Source organism: Bos javanicus, chromosome 23 (assembly GCF_032452875.1).
Source record: "Bos javanicus breed banteng chromosome 23, ARS-OSU_banteng_1.0, whole genome shotgun sequence".
NCBI classification, from domain to species: Eukaryota; Metazoa; Chordata; class Mammalia; order Artiodactyla; family Bovidae; genus Bos; species Bos javanicus.
The window spans coordinates 38,190,909-38,210,473 of NC_083890.1; the positions used below are offsets into that span (position 1 = coordinate 38,190,909).

The 19,565-nt window shown below is 43.7% G+C and overlaps 1 protein-coding gene across 5 annotated transcripts in view; it reads left to right on the forward strand.

The window, feature by feature from the left end:
• Positions 1-10,846, forward strand: part of MBOAT1 (membrane bound O-acyltransferase domain containing 1) — a 111,725-nt gene extending 100,879 nt beyond the window's left edge. For all 5 annotated transcript variants that reach the window (XM_061398750.1, XM_061398747.1, XM_061398746.1 and 2 more), the window contains one exon: positions 9,452-10,846. In XM_061398750.1, coding sequence (XP_061254734.1) covers positions 9,452-9,575 — 124 coding nt within the window. In that variant the 3' untranslated portion in view covers positions 9,576-10,846. The remainder of the gene's footprint in view (positions 1-9,451) is intronic.
• The last annotated feature ends 8,719 nt before the right edge of the window (positions 10,847-19,565 follow it).

A 19,565-nucleotide genomic window follows, 5' to 3' on the forward strand; every position in this document is an offset into this window, starting at 1 on the left:
GTGTCTGGATTACAAGCTCAGAGGGTGAGTTCACTGCCCTTACCTGTTTTTCCTGGGGTTAGGCTCTTTTGGAGGCCTTGGGGCACCCCAGGAGGGACAGAAGCAGGCAGGAGCTGGCTTCACCCCACAGACGAGGCCTTTAGGGAAAGGATGTCAGGCCCTTGTATTCAAACACCAGCCCTCCAGCTGAACCGCAAACCTCTTCTTGATTACTTTTATTGTCTCACTCCTCTGTTGAATTAGCCATATTTCTCTACTCTCAGAGAAGTGGTTGTGTGACCTCTGGCAAGTTATTAACCTCTTTTACCTGTGTTTTGTCAACTGTAAAATGAAGGCAAGAATAGAATTCATCTCAAAACACCTTTGTCAGGATTGAATGAGGCAGACATGCAAAGGGCTCAGCCCAGTGTAGTCTGTACTCGATAAATACTGACTTGCATCGTTTACTGATTTGCAGGAACTTTTGTAGGTTAAGTTTGGGCCACAGCTACAGTCAGAAAAGTGGCTTGGGAATAAACATGCAAACGTGCCTTATTGTATATCAGACTGTACACACCGGTTAGGAATGACCAAAGATACTCTCACTGCTCAGTCCAGGTATCAGTGTCTAGATGTAGGATTCTTTTTTTTCAGGTTGAAGTCTGTTTCTGTAATTCCAGTTAGGTCGTAGGCGTTATGTCCAGATAGCATGGAAGTTAAACTGGTTTATATACAGATTTTTCTAGACAAGGGATGCAGGAATAGTGGGAAAAGAATTATAATCTTCAGCCAAAAAACCCTCAGTTCAGCTGCTACAGAGGTAGGAGCCATGAGCTGTCCCACCTGCGCTCGGCTTCCTCTTTCCAGAGGTGCCCCCCCCCCCAAGCCTGCACCATCTCAGTTTTACCTCCTGTGCCCCCTCCCTCTGAGCAGCCCCACTTGCTCACAGCTCTGTTTTCTTTTCCCTTATCTGAGTACTTCCCTGGTGGGTGTCTGCCTGCAGTGCGGAAGACCTGGGTTCGATCCCTGGGTTGGGAAGATCCCCTGGAGAAGGAAATGGCAACCCCCTCCAGTATTCTTGCCTGGAGAATCCCATGGATGGAGGAGCCTGGTGGGCTACAGTCCACGGGGTTGCAAAGAGTTGGACACGACTGAGCGACTTCACTTTCACTTTATCTGAGTGCCCTCCAGCCAGCATTTGCCCTTTATCATCTTGTACATTTTAACACTCTCTGAAGCAGCCTTTAGGCCCAGTCCAGCTATCCTCCTGGGCTGTCCAAGTTTTGGGCTTGGGTGCTAATTGTCTTTGTTAGTGCTCAGGTTACATAAACTCTCATAAGTTTTGAGGTGTCTGCTTCTAACTGGTAACCCTGGGCTCTTTCCCCCGTTTTCTTTGGAGAGAGGAAAGAGGAGAGAGCTGCTAGTGAGGAGATGACCTTTTATAAAGAAGTGGAACTGTGAGGTAAACAAGGAATTATGTTAAACAGGTTATTTTTTTTTTAAACAGGCATCAAGACACATTGATTTGCATTCCGAAGTCAGATGCCTGGGGCTGAGGGTTCCCCCAGTGTTTGGAAAATCTAAGTTACTATGCAGATAAAGAAACAGGAACTGGGGAGAGGCGAAACATACCCACCCTAGCCCTGGCATTTTAAGCGTATGATGTTGCTAGATGCAATATTTTTTTCCCAGGAATATGTGTGTCATATTATAGCAGAAGTGCCTGTATTTAACTCAATATCATTTAATCGATCCCTGGGTCGTAACGATGCTCTGGTGAAGGGCATGGCAACTCACTTCAGTATTTTTGCCTGGAGAACCCCCATGGACCGAAGAGCCTGGCAGGCTGCAGTCCATAGGGTTGCACAGACACAACTGAAGTGACTTAGCACAGAACGACGTGCTAGGCACTGCTCTAGAAGCTGGGACTGGGATGGTGAACAAAAGAGAGAGCTCATTCCTACTTCCGTGGAGGAGATCGCTTGATAGAAGTGATAGGAAATAATTGACAGATTTATAAATATCCACGAAGATCAGACCCTTGAGTGAATGGTCTGGAGATTTTGTACCATGTAACATGTACATGGTGCGTGTAACAGGAATCTGACTCTTGAGAGAAAGCAGCGTTGAGCTTTCTTTCCTGGAGGCTGCACCAGGGGAGTGTGAAGCAGGTAGAGAGTGTGTAGGGATGCTGAGCGGGGCGGATGGAGCACTGTGGGCTGTGCTGCAAACCCTGGGAGCAGCACAGAGAAGCTCCATTGTAATAGGAAGAAGCCCTGAGAAACACGAGTGTGGGAAGACTGTAGAACCAATCCAAAGTAGAGCAGTGAGCTGAGGAGAGAATGGTAGGTATCACTATCCCTGTTTATTATTTATGGCCATGGAGGCTCAGAGAGGGTGAGTAATTTAACAGGTGTCACACAGCAAAACCCAAGTTTCACTTGCAAAGTTTTTTTTTGTTTTAAACAGCAAGAGGAGGAGTGCAGTCACTAAAAATTTCTGTAGGAGAAAATACTTTGGAAGAATGTTATCACTTGGGAGTCACACACAAGTGGTGATTTGTTTGTGATCACATGCATTTAACCAACTAAGCATGCCAAATTCTATTTGTAGGCAGGAGCTTTAGGGAAAGAAATCATTATCAGGCCAGATCACTCTCAGGAGATTTCCATTTCTTTTTAAAAACAACCTGCTTTACTTAAAACACACACAAACCTTTGTTTAGAGTGAAATTGACATTTCTGTCACTTTTGTCAGTTTCAAGTAATTCAGCCTAAGTGGTATGGTGTTTTCCTCCTTGCTTAGTATACCATCTAAATTCCCTACCTAGGTCAGCTCTGTCCAGTAGAAGTTTCTACAGAGACTGAAATGCCATCCAGTAGGGTGGCCACCGAGCTTTTGAAATGTGTCCAATGTTCTTGCCTGGAGAATCCCAGGGACGGGGGAGCCTGGTGGGCTGCCGTCTATGGGGTCGCACAGAGTTGGACACGACTGAAGCGACTTAGCAGCAGCAGTGTGACTGAGAAACAGTTTTCAACTTAAAATTCAAAGTAATTAAAGTTAGATTAACAGCTGCATAGCTGTTGCCAATGGCTATTATAGATTGCCTCTCAAAAGTGTTTTCAGAATCTTTTTAAAACAATTCTTTTTCAGAAACTCGTAGGAGACTCTCTGAATCTGGCAGAAGAAATTAATGGACATGGGCCTGGCCAGATCTGTTCCTCTCTAGGGGGTAATTTCAGTAGCTGGAGATGACTGGCAGTCGTATGCAAATCCATTTCTCAGGATACCCTTCCTTGATTGACATTTAAGTGTCAGACGGGCTTTGTTTTTCTGTCTCGTCACTTTTCAATCTGTAGCGACTGAAAATCCTGCTTTAGTCTAATTTTTTCCCTTGTAGTTGTAAGTGAGCCCCAAGTGAACATTTGACTGTGTTATGAAAGAACTTGTGTCTCCACAAACACGACCGAGTGGAAGGATTTGCACTCACTTCCCCTCAGGAAATCACCAAAATCACAACCAAGTGCTGAACAGCCTTCCACCGAAGACACTGGAATCTACCCCACATGATACATTCAAAGACAACGAAGGAGCCACACGAGACGGTAGGAGGGGTGCTTTCACAACACAGTCAAAGCCCATGTCCACCAGGTGGGCAGCCCATAGGCTGCAAGGTAATTATATCACAGAGGTTCCCTCACAAGATGGAGTGCTGAGCCCCACATCACGCTCCCCAGCATGAAGGTCCAGCCCTGCGAGGAGGGACCCCCAGAGCATTTGGCCTTGAAGGTCAGTGGGACTGAGTACAGGACTGGAGCTCCACGGGACTGGGGGAGACCGAGTCCACTCTTGGAGGGCACAGACAAGGTTCTGTGCCCCTGGGAGCCAGCCCAGTAGTAAACTCCATAGGAGCTGGGACTGGACCTCCTGTGGGTCCTAGAGGCTCTCCTGTGGCAACAGGGGTTGGCTGCGGCTCACTGGGCTGGGGGAAGCGTAAGGACAGTGGCGGCAGAAGCCCCCAGAGAATACTGACCTCTCCCAGAGGTTGCCATTTTGGCATCAAGACCTGGCTGTAACCAACGACCTACAGCTCCAGTGCTGGAATGCCTCAGACAGAACAGTCAGCAGCCACACTGAGGTCACCTGGTCCTTATGTTAGGCTCTCAGTTGTCCGACTCTTTCCAAGTCCATGGACTGTAGCCCGCCAAGGTTATAGACTCCTCTGTCCATGGGATTCTCCAGGCAAGAATACTGGAGTGGGTTGCCATTCTCTTCTCCAGGGGATCTTCACGACCCAGGGATGGAACCCCAGTCTCCTGAACTGCAGGCAGATTCTTTACCGTCTGAGCCACCAGGGAAGTCTCAGCCACACAGCCACCTCTAAACACACCCCTTGACACAATCCTAACCAATGCCAGACCACTTTACCTGCCTCCTGAGAACCTGTATGCAGGTAATGAAGCAACAGTTAGAACCAAACATGGAAAAATGGACTGGTTCCCAACTGGGAAAGGAGCATGTCAAGATGTATATTGTCACCTGCTTATTTAACTTATATGCAGAGTACATCATGAGAAACGCTGGGCTGGATGAAGCACATGCTGGAATCAAGACTGCTGGCAGAAATATCAATAACCTCAGATATGCAGATGACACCACCCTTATGGCAGAAAGTGAAGAGGAACTAAAGAGCCTCTTGATGAAAGTGAAAGAGGAGACTGAAAAAGCTGGCTTAAAACTCGACATTCAAAAAATGAATGTGACTTCATGGAAAACAGATGGGGAAACAATGGAAACAGTGACAGACTTTACTTCTTCGGCTCCAAAATCACTGCAGGTAGTGACTGCAGCCATGAAATTAAAAGATACTTGCTCTTTGGAAGAAAAGCTATGACTAACCTAGACAGCATATTAAAAAGCAGAGACATCACTTTGCCAACAAAGGTCCATGTAGTCAAAGCTATGGTTTTTCCAGTAGTCATGTATGGATGTGAGAGTTGGACTGTGAAGAAAACTGAGCACTGAAGAACTGATGCTTTTGAACTGTGCTGTTGGAGAAGAGCCTTGAGAGTCCCTTGGGCTGCAAGGAGATCCAACCAGTCCATCCTAGAGGAAATCAGTCCTGAATATTCTTTGGAAGGACTGAGGTTGAAGCTGAAGCTCCAATACTTTGGCCACCTGATGCGAAGAACTGACTCATTGGGAAAGACCCTGACGCTGGCAGAGATTGAAGGCAGGAAGAGAAGGGGACGACAGAGGATGCCATCCAATGATGAGTCGAATGGTATCACTGACTCGATGGACATGAGTTTGAGCAAGCCCTGGGAGTTAGTGATGGACACGGAAGCCTGGCGTGCTGCAGTCCATGGGGTCGCAGAGTCGAACACAACTGAACTGACAAGATCCTGACCACCTGAATGACAAGACCCAGCTCCACCCACAAGGAAACCTGCACGAACCTCAGGACCAACGTCAGCCACTAGAGGGCAGACATGAGAAGAGAAGCTATGATCCTCAGGCCTAAAGCAAAGAAAGATGACAGACAAAATTCAGTTAGTAGAAGGAAAGAAATAAGATCAGAGCAGAAAGAGAGATGAATAATGGAAAAAAACTAAAAGCTTTTTCTTTAAGAATGTAAACAAGATTGATGAATGTTAGCCAGACTCATTAAGAATAAAAGGGAGAGAACTCAAATCAATAAAATCAGGAATGAAAATGGAGAAGTTAAACTGACACTACAGAAATATAAAGGATCTTAAAAGACTACTACAAACAACTGCTGCTGCTAAGTCACTTCAGTCATGTCCGACTCTGTGCGACCCCAGAGACGGCAGCCCACCAGGCTCCCCGTCCCCGGGATTCTCCAGGCAAGAACACTGGAGTGGGTTGCCATTTCCTTCTCCAATGCATGAAAGTGAAAAGGGAAAGTGAAGTCGCTCAGTCGTGTCCAACTCTTAGCGACCCCATGGACTGCAGCCTACCAGGCTCCTCCATCCATGGGATTTTCCAGGCAAGAGTACTGGAGTGGGGTACATTGCCTTCTCCACACAAACAACTATATGCCAATAAAATGGACAACCTAGAAGAAATGGCTAAATTCTTAGAAAGGTGCAACCTTCCAAGACTGAACCAGGAGAAAAGAAAACAAACCTGTTCAAGTACTGAAATTGAAACAGTGATTAAAAATCTTCCAACAAATAAAAGTTCAAGACCAGATGACTTCACAGGCAAATTCTGTCAAACATTTAGAGAGGAGTTAACAACAATCCTTCTGAAACTCTCCCCAAAAAATTGCAGAGGAAGGAACCCTAATGTGTGTTGCAGCACTGTTTACAGTAGCCAAGATATGGAAGCAACATAAACGTCCATCAACAGATGAATGGATAAAGAAGATGTGGTCCATACACACACACACACACACACACACACACACACACAGGGTCCCCTGGAGGAGGGGCATGGCAACCCACTCCAGTGTTTGTGCCTGGAGAATCCCCATGGACAGAGGAGCCTGGTGGACTATAGTCCATGGGGTTGCAAAGAGTCAGACATAATGAGCAACTAAGTACATTACTCACCCATAAAAAGAATGGAATAATGCCATTTGCAGCAACATGGACGGACCTAGAGATCGTCATACTAAGTGAAATAAGCCAGACAAAGGCAAATACCATATCCCCCACATGTGGAATCTGATTTTTTTAAAATGATACAAATGAACTTATGGACTTATTATGAAGTCGAAACAGACTTACAGATATTGAAAACAAACTTATGGTTACCAAAGGGGTAATGTGGGGGTATGGAGGCTAAATCAGGGGCTTGGGGTTAACGAACACATACTACTATATATAAGATAGGTAACCAACAAGGACCTACTATATGGCCCAAGGAACTCTACTCAATATTCTGTGATAATCTATATAAGGACAGAATAAGAATGAATATATGTATAACTGAATCACTTTTTCACACATTTGAAACTAACACATTGTAAATCAACTATAATCCAATAAAAAAAAAAGAATGAAGTTGTCTTAGTTCAGGCTTCTATGACTAAATACTATAGACTAGGTGACTTAAAACAACAGACTTTTTTTTTCCTTTACAGTGGCGGAAGTTGGGAAGGTCAAGATCAAGGTGCCAGCAGATTTGGTTTCCAATGAGAGCTCTTTCTGGCTTGCAGAAGTCTTCCTTCTTGCTGTGTCCTCACATAGCAGAGAGAGAGACTGATGGAGACAGGGACAGCGAAAAAGATGGTTTGAGGGACAGTGAGAAGGATACAGAGACAGCTCACACTCTATTTCCCGTTATTTTCTAATAAACACACTAATCATGGGGACCCCACCCTCATGGCCTCTTCTAAAACAAGTCACCTCCCTAAGGCTACTTCCAGTACCATCACATTGGAAGTCGGGGTTTCAACATATGTATTCAAGGAGGACAGAAATATTTAGGAGCAGAACCCTTCTCTGAAATCATTTTCAAAAGCAAAATCTCCTAAGTTGTCTAACTAGATAATGCTTACTAAATTCAGTATATAAGAATGTTAGAATTTGTGTAGGAGTTTCTGTAGATAGCAAGCTCCTTGAGAGGAGGACTGTGCCCTATTCATCTGTATATCTGGACACCTAGTTCAGTGCCAGAACACTATACAAATGTTAACTGAGTTCTTCCATAATAAAAAAGATGAAGGGTTCTTTAACACTGGAGAGAGGTATGGAATGTCAGAATAGGTTACTAAACCTTCCTGGGAGGTTGAAAAGGAAATTTTAACCCCTTGACTTCCAGAATATTTGGTTGTAATCTAACATAACTGCTTCAGGGTAGATTTGACCACATGTAAATGATTCAGGCAAAAGGCAAAAACAAAGTCTGTTTTAGGAGAGCAGACTTTGAAAGCTGGAGTTGCCTATGCCTCAGATGTGCCTCAGAGAAGGCAATGGCACCCCACTCCAGTGCTCTTGCCTGGAAAATCCCATGGACGGAGGAGCCTGGTAGGCTGCAGTCCATGGGGTTGCGAAGAGTCAGACACGACTGAGTAACTTCACTTTCACTTTTCACTTTCCTGCATTGGAGAAGGAAATGGCAACCCACTCCAGTGTTCTTGCCTGGAGAATCCCAGGGATGGGGGAGCCTGGTGGCTGCCGTCTATGGGGTCACAGAGAGTAGGACACGACTGAAGTGACTTAGCAGCAGCAGCAGATGTGCCTATGAGATGTGAGATGTGAGAATCCCAGTTTATACTTGCAGAGCCAGTGTGTTTCCTTGTTGAACCGTTTTTCACTCTCAATAATGTGCTGGTTTAAATAGTAAATCAGATGACCACTCACCTGTGGCTGTTCACCCCTCTGCTGGCCAAATTGCTATTATTCTGTCTATACTGGTCTTTTCCATTCCCAGAAGAAGGGGTGGAGTCTGTGTGTTTGTATAGATCCCAGTTTAATCCTTCCTACATTCTAGGTGGGCTTCCCCAGTAGATCAGTGGTAAAGAATCCCCTGTGATGTAGGAGATGTGGGTTTGATCCCTGGGTTGGGAAGATCCCCTGGAGGAGGAAATGGCAACCCACTCCAGTATTCTTGCCTGAAAAATTCCATGGACAGAGGAGCCTGGTGGGCTATACAGTCCATGGAGTCGCAAAGATGACTGAGCAGTGGAGTGCACACACACAATACATACTTATTGAAAGAAGAAAAGGTATGCTTGCTTCTGCTGGAGCTCTTGACTATTCTGTTGACCCGACCTTATGATCACAGAAGCTGGGGGATGAGATGTAAATCAGTTGTGGGTCTCCTGCCCCTTAACATTATTTTCTTCTGCTCTTCAAAAAGCATTGGAGAAACGGAAAGTTCAGTTTTTCCAAATGGATATACAGCAATCATATAAAAGCTGTTCCTAATTACTTCATTCATTGATGTGTACAGATTTATTGAACATCCACACTGTGCCCAGTCCCACACTTAGGCTGTGAGTCCACAGACTTCAAAAGCAAAACGTGTTCTAGTTTGGATGAAAATTATTGAGTCATGGGGTAGGCTTTTGAAATCTGGACTCTTTGGGCTCATAATGTCTACAAGAACCCCGACACTTAGTGGAGCACATTGGCTAAAGTGTCAGTTGCTTTTGTGTTAGGGGAGCATAGGGTAAGGCTTGAATTTGCATTCCATGCATCCTTATACTTTTACTATGGTGAGTTTCTAGCTGTGGGGTTAATGCTCTTAATCTGCTTATAACATCAGTGGGATATTACCACGTGTCTGTCTGCAGACGGGCTCGTTCGTTTGCTCTGCCCAGCTCTGAGGTTTTGGTCCATCCTTGGCCTGCTCAGCCACTGTAGGGAGTTATCTGTGGAGTAGATCAAGGCAAGCCTGAGGGCGGTTAGGTCTGCCAGCGCCAAAGGAGGATGTGATTGCTTCATGTGACATTTCCCTTGTATATCCTCATTTGAAATACGTGTATGTTTCTTCCTAGGTCTATGTACTTTTACTTACACATCATCAGTCTCCTGATCATTCTATTCCTGCCAATCAAACCACAAGCTCATAATCAAAGGTGGCCTCAGACTCTGAACTCTGTTAATAAAAAAATGGATTGATACCTCCACCAAAAAAAACACAAAAAAACGCTGAACACTTAAGACTGCAAATCATTGGACGGACAAGATAAAGACTCCAGAGTTCTCCAGTGACTTAGAGGCGATGTTTACATGCATTTTCTTCTTGTTTTTGTTTTTTAAGTGCAGGGAGTATTTTTATACAGCCTTTTTGTACCATTGAATCAGCCATGCCCAGTTGATTTCATATTTCATAGGACATTTTAGTGGCATGGAGGTATGTGGAGAAAGTGCCAGAACTTGCAGAGACAATACATTCTGGGCATCTGGGTCTTTGTTTTTCTGGCATGATCTCCAGCCCCTGAAATCTGAATATTGGGAACCTGAGTGTCTGCTCCCAAAGTGAGAAGGGGAAGCTGAGATGACTTGTCTTCCAGAATACACCCAAGATGGCTGTGCCTCGGGAAGCCCCCAATCCTTTGACTTGTGACATTACTGTTCTCAAACACATTAACTACACTCAGAAGACTTCCGGGGAGGAACTGTGTGAAGGGAGGTCTGCAGAATACTGAAAACTCGATGTGCCAAGATCACCAACGTGAACGGACACCTGTATGGACTTGAAGTCAGGCATGTGCCCTGAAGGCGGCTGTGTTTTCTTCCCCCGCCCCCGAGGGATGTAACCTTCTTCTGCAATGAGCCAAGATTGAAAATCAGAAAGTCTCCTGTCCAGGTACAAAGAGGTCTCAGAGGGGTTACAGTTCCCCATTGCACAAGTACATGCCTTCCACTTACCCACACATGGTCCTGAGAAAACACCCAAATTTCACACTATGAAGGCAGGAGGATACCTTTTTATAATTTTTAAAAAAATAAAGTTACATTGAAGTTTGGGAAGAAAAGGCAGACATTTCTCTCCTCTTCCCTCACATCTTGGGAGTGTTCATGATCATGGCCGTGGTGTTCACTTGGGCTGGTTTCCATTTTTCAGTTTCAAAGCTGATTAAATTTGACATTGTTTGAGTTGAATCATCCTGCCTGAAAGCAGATTTAAAATGGTTTTCTTTTCTTTCCTGTCTTTGTCATGAATGTGCTATGGCTCCTTTGGGAAACTTCTGCTAGGTGATATTCTATGTGGGAGAAGGAAATGTGGTATTAAATGTTATGGAAAATAATAATAATGATAAAACATGCTATGATGTATTTTCAATCAAAACCCTTGGGAGGAGAGAATTTGTTCAAATAAAATGGTAAAAAGTTTCTTACTAAATGAATACTGTATTTCTATATAAAGGAAATATTTCTGAAAAACATTGCGTACTGTGTCAGTAGCATCTTGCCATTCTGAAGCATGTGTGTGCATTTTGCATGTGTGTGTGTGTGAACAAATGTGTACAAACTTAAAGGTCTTACTTGCTTAAAATTTGAGCATGATGTGCTCCATCTATACTTTATGTCAAGTGCTTGGGTGGTTTTGGTTTTTGGTTGGATTTCTGATCTTCATCCCCCTAAGTGCAGATAGGATTAACTTCCTGTTATAGATGAGCAAACAGTCAGGAAGATGGTTGCTACCTGCCCCATAGTCACAGACGTCATGGTTGAGCTACGATTGGAATTCACGGTGGTCCCAGGAAGGGTGCTGGCCATGGGATCTTTCCATGCTGGTGCTTCTCTTGGGACAATGAAATGTGAAATGGTGTTCTTGTTCCTTAGAGAGTCCAGGGTGGCCCTGTGCTGCTCAGAGCCTAAGCTCTAGTCCTGATGTGAGACAGTGGAAGTTAAGAAGCAGCACATTTGGGCCAGGGTAGGAAGCTCACGCCAATTTAACCAGGTAACTTCTGGGACTTCCCTGGTGGCTCAGATGATAAAGAATCTGCCTGCAATGCAGGAGATCTGGTTTTGATCCCTGGATCAGCAAGATCCCCTGGCAAAGGGAATGGCAACCCACTCCAGTATTCTTGCCTGGAGAATCCCATGCACAGAGGAACCTGGTGGGCTACAGTCCATGGGGTCGCAAAGAGTCGGACACGACTGAGTGACTAAACACTTCTTTCAATCTTCTAGCAACCCTTCTTAGTGTCCTGAAAGGAATCTTAGTGGATGCAGGGGAAAAAGGTAGGTGCCTAACATCTGTCAGAGTCTGCCTCCAACAGGAATATTTTGAGGTACAAGACCAAAATGCATAATCTTGTACACTAGCAAAAATGGTCTATATCACCATTGGCATGGAGTGTGTGGAATAATCCATCTTACAATGAAATCCTTGAACTTGCAATGTGATTTATGTCTAGGTTTCACTGTATTTTAAGTGTCTTCATTTCTGAGAGAAGAACTTTGGTGGTGAGAGGAGAGTTTATCGTCTCTCTGCTTTGCAGGGACTCTGCCAACCCCTGAGTCCTAGGCAAGTGGGGACCACTGGTCCCCTAAGTGACCCACCCAGAATCAACTATTCATTATAGAATAAAGTCAAGACTATGGAATCTGGGCTTATAGATTGTCTGTGTCAGACAGTGCTAGATCCTGGGACACGTTTTTGATACTATGAGGCTTTACTCAGTAATAAAAGGATAACACATTGAAGAGTGATTCATACCTACCCCCTCCCCCCCCCCGCCCCGAGAACATTTACCCATAGAAAAAAATTTCAATTTAGGACCCATATTTAGATAGAAGATGAGGACTGTTTCTATCGCCGTAGAGTTCCTAGTTTTTAGGTATGACCTAAATCAAACCCTTTGTGATTATACAGTGGAAGTGACAAATAGATTCAAGGGATTAGATCTGATCAAGTGCCTGAAGAACTATGGAAAACCATCTTCAAGAAAAAGAAGTGCAACAAGGCAAAATGGTTGTCTGAGGAGGCCTTACAAATAGCTGAGAAAAGAAGATAAGCGAAAGGCAAAGGAGAGAGAAGAAAGCCTTCTTAAATGAACAATGCAAAGAAAGAAGAAAACAACAGAACTGGAAAGACTAGAGATCTCTTCAAGAAAATCAGATACCAAGGAAACATTTCATGCAAAGATGGGCACAATAAAGGACAGAAATGGTATGGACCTAACACAAGCAGAAGATATTAAGAAGAGGCGGGAAGAATACACAGAAGAACTGTACAAAAAAGATCTTCATGACCCAGATAACTACAATGCTGTGACCACTCACCTAGAGCCAGGACATGCTGGAGTGTGAAGTCAAGTGGACCTTAGGAAGCGTCACTACGAACAAAGCTAGTGGAGGTGATGGAATTCCAGTTGAGCTATTTCAAATCCTGAAAGATGATGCTGTGAAAGTGCTGCACTCAATATGCCAGCAAATTTGGAAAACTCAGCAGTGGTCACAGGACTAGAAAAGGCCATTTTTCATTCCAATCCCAAAGAAGGGCAATGCCAAAGAATGTTCAAACTACTGCACGATTGTGCTCATTTCACATGCTAGCAAGATAATGCTCAAAATCCTTAAAGCTAGGCTTCATTAGTACATGAACAGAGGACTTCCCAATGTACAAATTGAATTTAGAAAAGACAAGAACCAGAGATCAAATTGCCAACATCTGTTGGATCATAGAAAAAGCAAGAGCATACTAGAAAAACATTTACTTCTGCTTTGTTTACTATGTGAAGGTTTATGCGAAAGCCTTGACTAAATGGATCACAACAGACTGTGGAAAATTCTTAAACAGATGGGAATACCAGACTACCTTACCTGCCTTCTGAGAAACCTGTATGAAGGTCAAGAAGCAAGTTAGAAGCGGACATGGAACAACAGACTGGTTCCAAATTGGGAAAGGAGAATGTCAAGGCTGTATATTGTCACCCTGCTTATTTAACTTATATGCAGAGTACATCATGTGAAATGCCGGGCTGGATGAAACTCAATCTGGAATCAAGATTGCCAGGAGAAATATCAATAACCTCAGGTATGCAGATGACACCACCTTTATGCCAGAAATCGAAGAGGAACTAAAGAGCCTCTTGATGAAAGTGAAAGAGGAGAGTGAAAGCTGGCTTAAAACTCAACATTCTTCTCCTTAAGGGCCAGTCACCCTCTCGTTTACCCTCTAACAAATTTCTTTTTCTTGCCTGAAAAAAAATTCAACATCCATAAGATGAAGATCATGACATCTGGTCCCATCCCTTCATGGCAAATAGATGGGGAAGCAATGGAAACAGTGAGAGACTTTTATTTTCTTGGGCTCCAAAATCACTGCAGATGGTAACTGCACATGAAATTAAAAGACACTTGCTCCTTGGAGGAAAAGTTATGACAAACCTAAGCAGTGTATTAAAAAGCAGAGATATCACTTTTGCCAACAAAGGTTCATATAGTCAAAGCTATGGTTTTTCCAGTAGTCATGTATGGATGTGAGAGTGGACCATAAAGAAGACTGAGCATCGAAGAATTGATGCTTTTAAATGTGGTGCTGGAAGAGACTCTTGAGAGTCCCTTGGACTGCAAGGATATCCAACCAGTCAATCCTAAAGGAAATCAACTCTGAATATTCATTGGAAGGACCGATGGTGAAGCACGAACACTTTGGCCACCTGATGCAAAGAGCCAACTCATTAGAAAAGACCCTGATGCTGGGGAAGATTGAGGGTAGGAGAAGGGGGTTGCAGAGCATGAGACAGTTGGATAGCGTCACCGACTCAATGAACATGAGTTTGAGCAAACTCCAGGAGATCGCGAAAGACAAGGAAGCCTGGTGTGCTGCTAGTCCTTGGGATCACAGAGAGTCAGGCATGACTGAGCAACTTAACAAAGAGTTTCAAGGTATCCTAAATGTATTATATATTTAATAAGTATGTGTTGAGTTGATGAGTTTTAGGTTTAAAAGAAATACATTTTAGGGTTTTGTTTTTTTTTTTTAAAGGCCAGATCTAGTCATCACTGAAATGAGAATCAAAACCACAGTGAGATAATCAACCTCATGCTAGTCAGAATGGCTATCAAAAAGGACACAAATAACAAATGTGGGTAAGAATGTGAAGATATGTGAAGATAAGGGAGCCCTCATATACCGTTGGTAGGAATGTAAATTGGAGAAGCTTCTGTGGAAAACAGTATGAAGATCCCTCTAAAAACTAAAAATAGAACTACCATATGATCTAATAATTCCACTTCTGGATGTATATTCAAAAAAGCCCCCAAACACTAATTTGAAAAGAAACATGCAATCTTTTGTTCCTAGCAACCTTACTTATAATTACTAAGGTATGGGAGCAACCTAAGTGTCCATTATCAGATGAATGGATAAAGATACAGTGTACACACACATACATAGAGACTATGCACACACACACAATGGAACGCCACTCAGCCATAAAAAGAATGGGAATTTTGCCATTTGTAGTACCGTGGAGGAACTTGGCACTGTGTGAAGTGAAATAAGTCAGAGAAAGATAAATACTGAATGATATCCCTTATACGTGGAACCTAAAATATACAACAAGCTAGTGAATAAAACAGAAAAGCAGCCGACTCATAGATGCAGAGAACAGACTAGTGATTACCAGTGGGGAGAGGGAAGGGAGAGTCAACACAGGAATAGGGTAGAAAAGGGGTTATTATGGGATTATATGAAGTCATGCGTGCAAAACTTTTGAAAATTATAAAACTTTAAAGAATCTTTCAGTTAATTCTATTTTAGTTTTAAGGTTGCCATACAGAACATAAACATTATTCAGTAGTTGCAAAGACTCAGTAAGTATTTCAGCCTGAGATTTTGACAGGCTAAGAGAGAAAAAGGCAGAAATTGGGAGGAGAAGAGAGAAATTGGTGGGTGGTCCCAGGACAGGTTGTGGGTGTGCCCCCTGGACTGTGTAGGCTCAAGGCAGTGAGCAGAGGTCCATTCTGTACACCCTTCTCCACACTGGCCGCACATTACAACCACAATAGGAAGTTGATAAAGAAGTGGTTGATGCCCAGCTTTGTGAGAGACTGTATCTTATTTCTCTTCTTGTCTCCAGCCCTTGGCATAGTGCGGGGCATGTAATGAAGATTCAGTAAGTGTTTGTTGAATGAATGAAGGATTGAATGCATTAGTTTAATGCATCGTTGGGTTTGACAGTTTTGATGGAGTCATTTTTGTGCTGGGAAACATCTTTTCTACTTGTCAGAATTAGTTTTTGAAATAAGGGCATGTGTTTTCAGGGAATTCTGAAAGCGCATTATGTGAAATAATCACTTAGGTAGGCAGTATACATATAGTCTGAACCCACCACCACCCCCACCATCCATTAACTAATGCATTTGCTTATTTATCAAATGTCAGGTCTGGCCACGTAAAGGATGCAGGTAAAAGATGCTGAAGACCCATTCTCTGCCCTCGAAGAGCTCACAGTGGGACCAGAAAGACAAGATCCGGAGCATGTGCTGCAGGTTGGAGGGATCCCAGCATTCTCAACCGCACAGTGACTGGTTGCTGTGTCCTTGTTTTCCTGTAAGTTCGGAGCCACCTCATCTCTTGGCGCCTGAAGGTTCCTCAGTAGAGCAACAGCACCCCTCAGCAGCCTCTTGTCTGGGTGAAGTAAAGCCTGCCCTTGTTCTGAAATTGGATGCTGCCTTTGCAACAAACCAGTACCAGTTATTGCAGTGACGGTCCAAAGGAGCAGACCGTGCATTCCCCGTTGCCCATAGAGGTCGTGGGGTGGCTAAGCCAGCCCCCAACCCCGAAAGATCTTCAGGAAAGTTCTAGGCTCAGTGAGTGATGTGCTGAGGCCCAGGAGGAAGGGTGTTTGCTGAGAGAAGGCTCAGCCCTCCTGCTGCTGCTAAGTCGCTTCAGTCAGCTTTGTCTAATCCCTAAACTTATGTTAGGCTATTCACTTTTCACTTTCATGCATTGGAGGAAATGGCAACCCACTCCAGTGTTCTTGCCTGGAGAATCCCAGGGACAGTGGGGCCTGGTGGGCTGCCGTCTATGGGGTCGCGCAGAGTCGGACACGACTGAAGCGACTTAGCAGCAGCAGCAGGAGCTCCAGGAATGATTGCAAGCTGCTGTCCCTGCCACCCCTCAGGCTCCAGGAGAGGAGCTGCTGCTGACCCCATCACGTGCTCTGCGGGCATGCATTAGCTACCCCTGCGGCCAAGAACCCCAGGACAGGGGACCAGTTGCCTCATCTGCATACTCCCTATCAAGGGGAAGATGGCCAGCACATGCCAAGAAAAGAGACAAGCGTCCACACTAAACACAGCCCTCACCCCAAATACATTAAACCCGCACAAGCTACATAGGGGTGTTCCCACATATAAATAACCTTGTAAGACCACAGTAAGATAATTGTTTTTCCTAAACTCACAGAATAAGAGAAATACAAGCAAAATGAAGAAACGGAAGAGCCACTCCCAGTTAAAAGACCAAGAGAATTCCCCTAAAAAAACAATGAAACAGACCTCTTCAGACTAATAGACACCGATTTCAAAAAGGAGATAATGAAGACACTGAAGGAGTTAAGAAAGATGATTGACAGAAATGCAGAGGAACTGTAAAATGAAACTGGAAACTATAAAGAGGAACCAAGGAAAATTAGAAAATTCATTTGCCAAGATGAAAGCTGAGTTAAAGGCAATGAATAGCAGGATGATTAATGCAGAACAACAAATAAGTGACCTGGAAGATAGAATATTGGAAGTCACCCATTCAGGACTGTAGACAGAAAGCCAAATTGAAAAAGCAAAATTATATAAATTAACTTATTTACAAACAGACTTACAGACTTGGAGAACAAATTATGGTTACCAGATGGGAAGGTGAAGGAAAGAGAGATACTGGGAGTTTGAGATGGGCATGTACACACTGCTATATTTAAAATGGATAACCAACAAGGACCTACTGTATAGCACAGGGAACTCTGCTCAATATTCTGTAACCTAAATGGGAGAAGAATTTGCAAAATAATAGATACTTGTGTATGTATAATTGAATCACTTTGCTGTACGCCAGAAACTAACACAACATTGTTAAGCAATGATACTCCAATATAAAATAAATTTTTTTAAATGAAAGCAATATAAGACACCTATGGGATAAAGTGTGCCAAACTATATATAAGAGGCATTCCAGTAGGTGAAGAAAGAGAAACAGGTATTGAAAATGTATTTGAGGAAATTATGGCTGAAAACTTCCCAAACCTAAAGAAGAAAACATATCCAGATACAAGCAGCACAGAGGGTCCTAAGTAAAATAAGCCAAAACAGACCTACACCAAGACATAATAAAAATGGCAAATGTTAAAGAGAGGATGCTAAAGGCAGAAGAGAAAGAGTTAATTACAAGGGAACCCCCCACATAAGGCTGTCAAGCTGGTTTCTCTCCAGAAACATTTGCAGGCCAGAAAGGGAGTGGCAAGATATATTCAAAGCCCTGAAAGGGGAAAATCTACAGCCTAGGATACTCTACCTAGCAAGATTATAATTTAGAATAGAAGAAGAGAGAATTTCTCGGACAAGCAAAAACTAAAAGAATACAGCAATACTTCAGTCGCTCAGTCGCATCGGACTCTTTGCGACCCCATGGACTGCAGTGCGCCAGGCTTCCCTGTCCATCACCAACTCCTGAAGCTTGCTCAAACTCATGTCCGTTGAGTTGGTGATGCCATCCAGCCGTCTCATCCTCTGTCATCCCCTTCTCCTACTTTCAATCTTTCCCAGCATCTGGTCTTTTCCAATGAGTCAGTTCTTCGCATCAGGTGGCCAAAGTATTGGAGTTTCAGCTTCGGCATCAGTCTTTCCAATGAATATTCAGGACTGGTTTCCTTTAGGATGGACCTTTGGGATCTCCTTGCAGTCCAAGGGACTCTCAAGGCTCTTCTCCAACACCACAGTTCAAAAGCATCAATTCTTCAGTGTTCAACTTTCTTTATAGTGCAACTCTCCCATCCATACATGACTACTGGAAAAAACATAGCTTTAACTAAACGGACCTTTGTTGGCAAAGTAATGTCTCTCTTTTTTAATATGTTGCTTAGGTTGGTAATAGCTTTTCTTCCAAGGAACGAGTGTCTTTTCATTTCATGGCTGCAGTCACTATTTGCAGTGATTTTGGAGCCTCCCCCAAAATAAAGTCTCTCACTGTTTCCATTGTTTCCCCATCTATTTGCCATGAAGGGATGGGACAGCAATACTAAACCTATCCTAAAAGAACTTTGGAAGTGTTTCTCTAAATAGAAAAGAAGCAAGCATCTATTAGGAAGAGAAAATCACAATTGGAAAGCAAGTCACCTAAATAACCCAGAGTGTGCTAAGTTGCTTCAGTAGTACATGACTCTTTACAACCCTGTGGACTGTAGCCCACCAGGCTCCTCTGTCCATGTAATTCTCCAGGCAAGAATACTGAAGTGGGCTGCCATGCCCTCCCCTCCAGGGGATCTTCCCACCCAGGGATCGAACCCACATCTTTTATGTCTCCTGCATTGGCAGGCAGGTTCTTTACTACTAGTGTCATCTGGGAAGCCCAAATAAGCCAGTACACAGATTAAAATTTATATATATATATATAAAAGTGATGATAACCACAATGAACAGCAAAAAGATGAATGTGAAGATATAAAATAGGACATCAAAATCACAAAGTACAGGAGAGGAGAGTAAGAAAATGTAGATTTTTTTTTTCACTTCCTAGAACATGTTTGTGGAGAAGGCGATGGCACCCCACTCCAGTACTCTTGCCTGGAAAATCCCATGGACGGAGGAGCCCTGTAGGCTGCAGTCCATGGGGTCGCTCAGAGTCGGACAGGACTGAGCGACTTCACTTTCACTTTTCACCTTCATGCCCTGGAGAAGGAAGTGGCAACCCACTCCAGTATTCTTGCCTGGAGAATCCCAGGGACGGGGGAGCCTGGTGGGCTGCCGTCTATGGGGTCGCACAGAGTTGGACACGACTGAAGTGACTTAGCAGAACATGTTTGAGCCTATGTGACTACCAAGTAGATACAGGAAGCAGTTCACATGCCTGAAAAACAAAGTAACCACAAATAAAAAACATACAACAGATTCAGAGAATAACCTAAAAGAAGAGAACAGAAGTATACTACAAAAGAA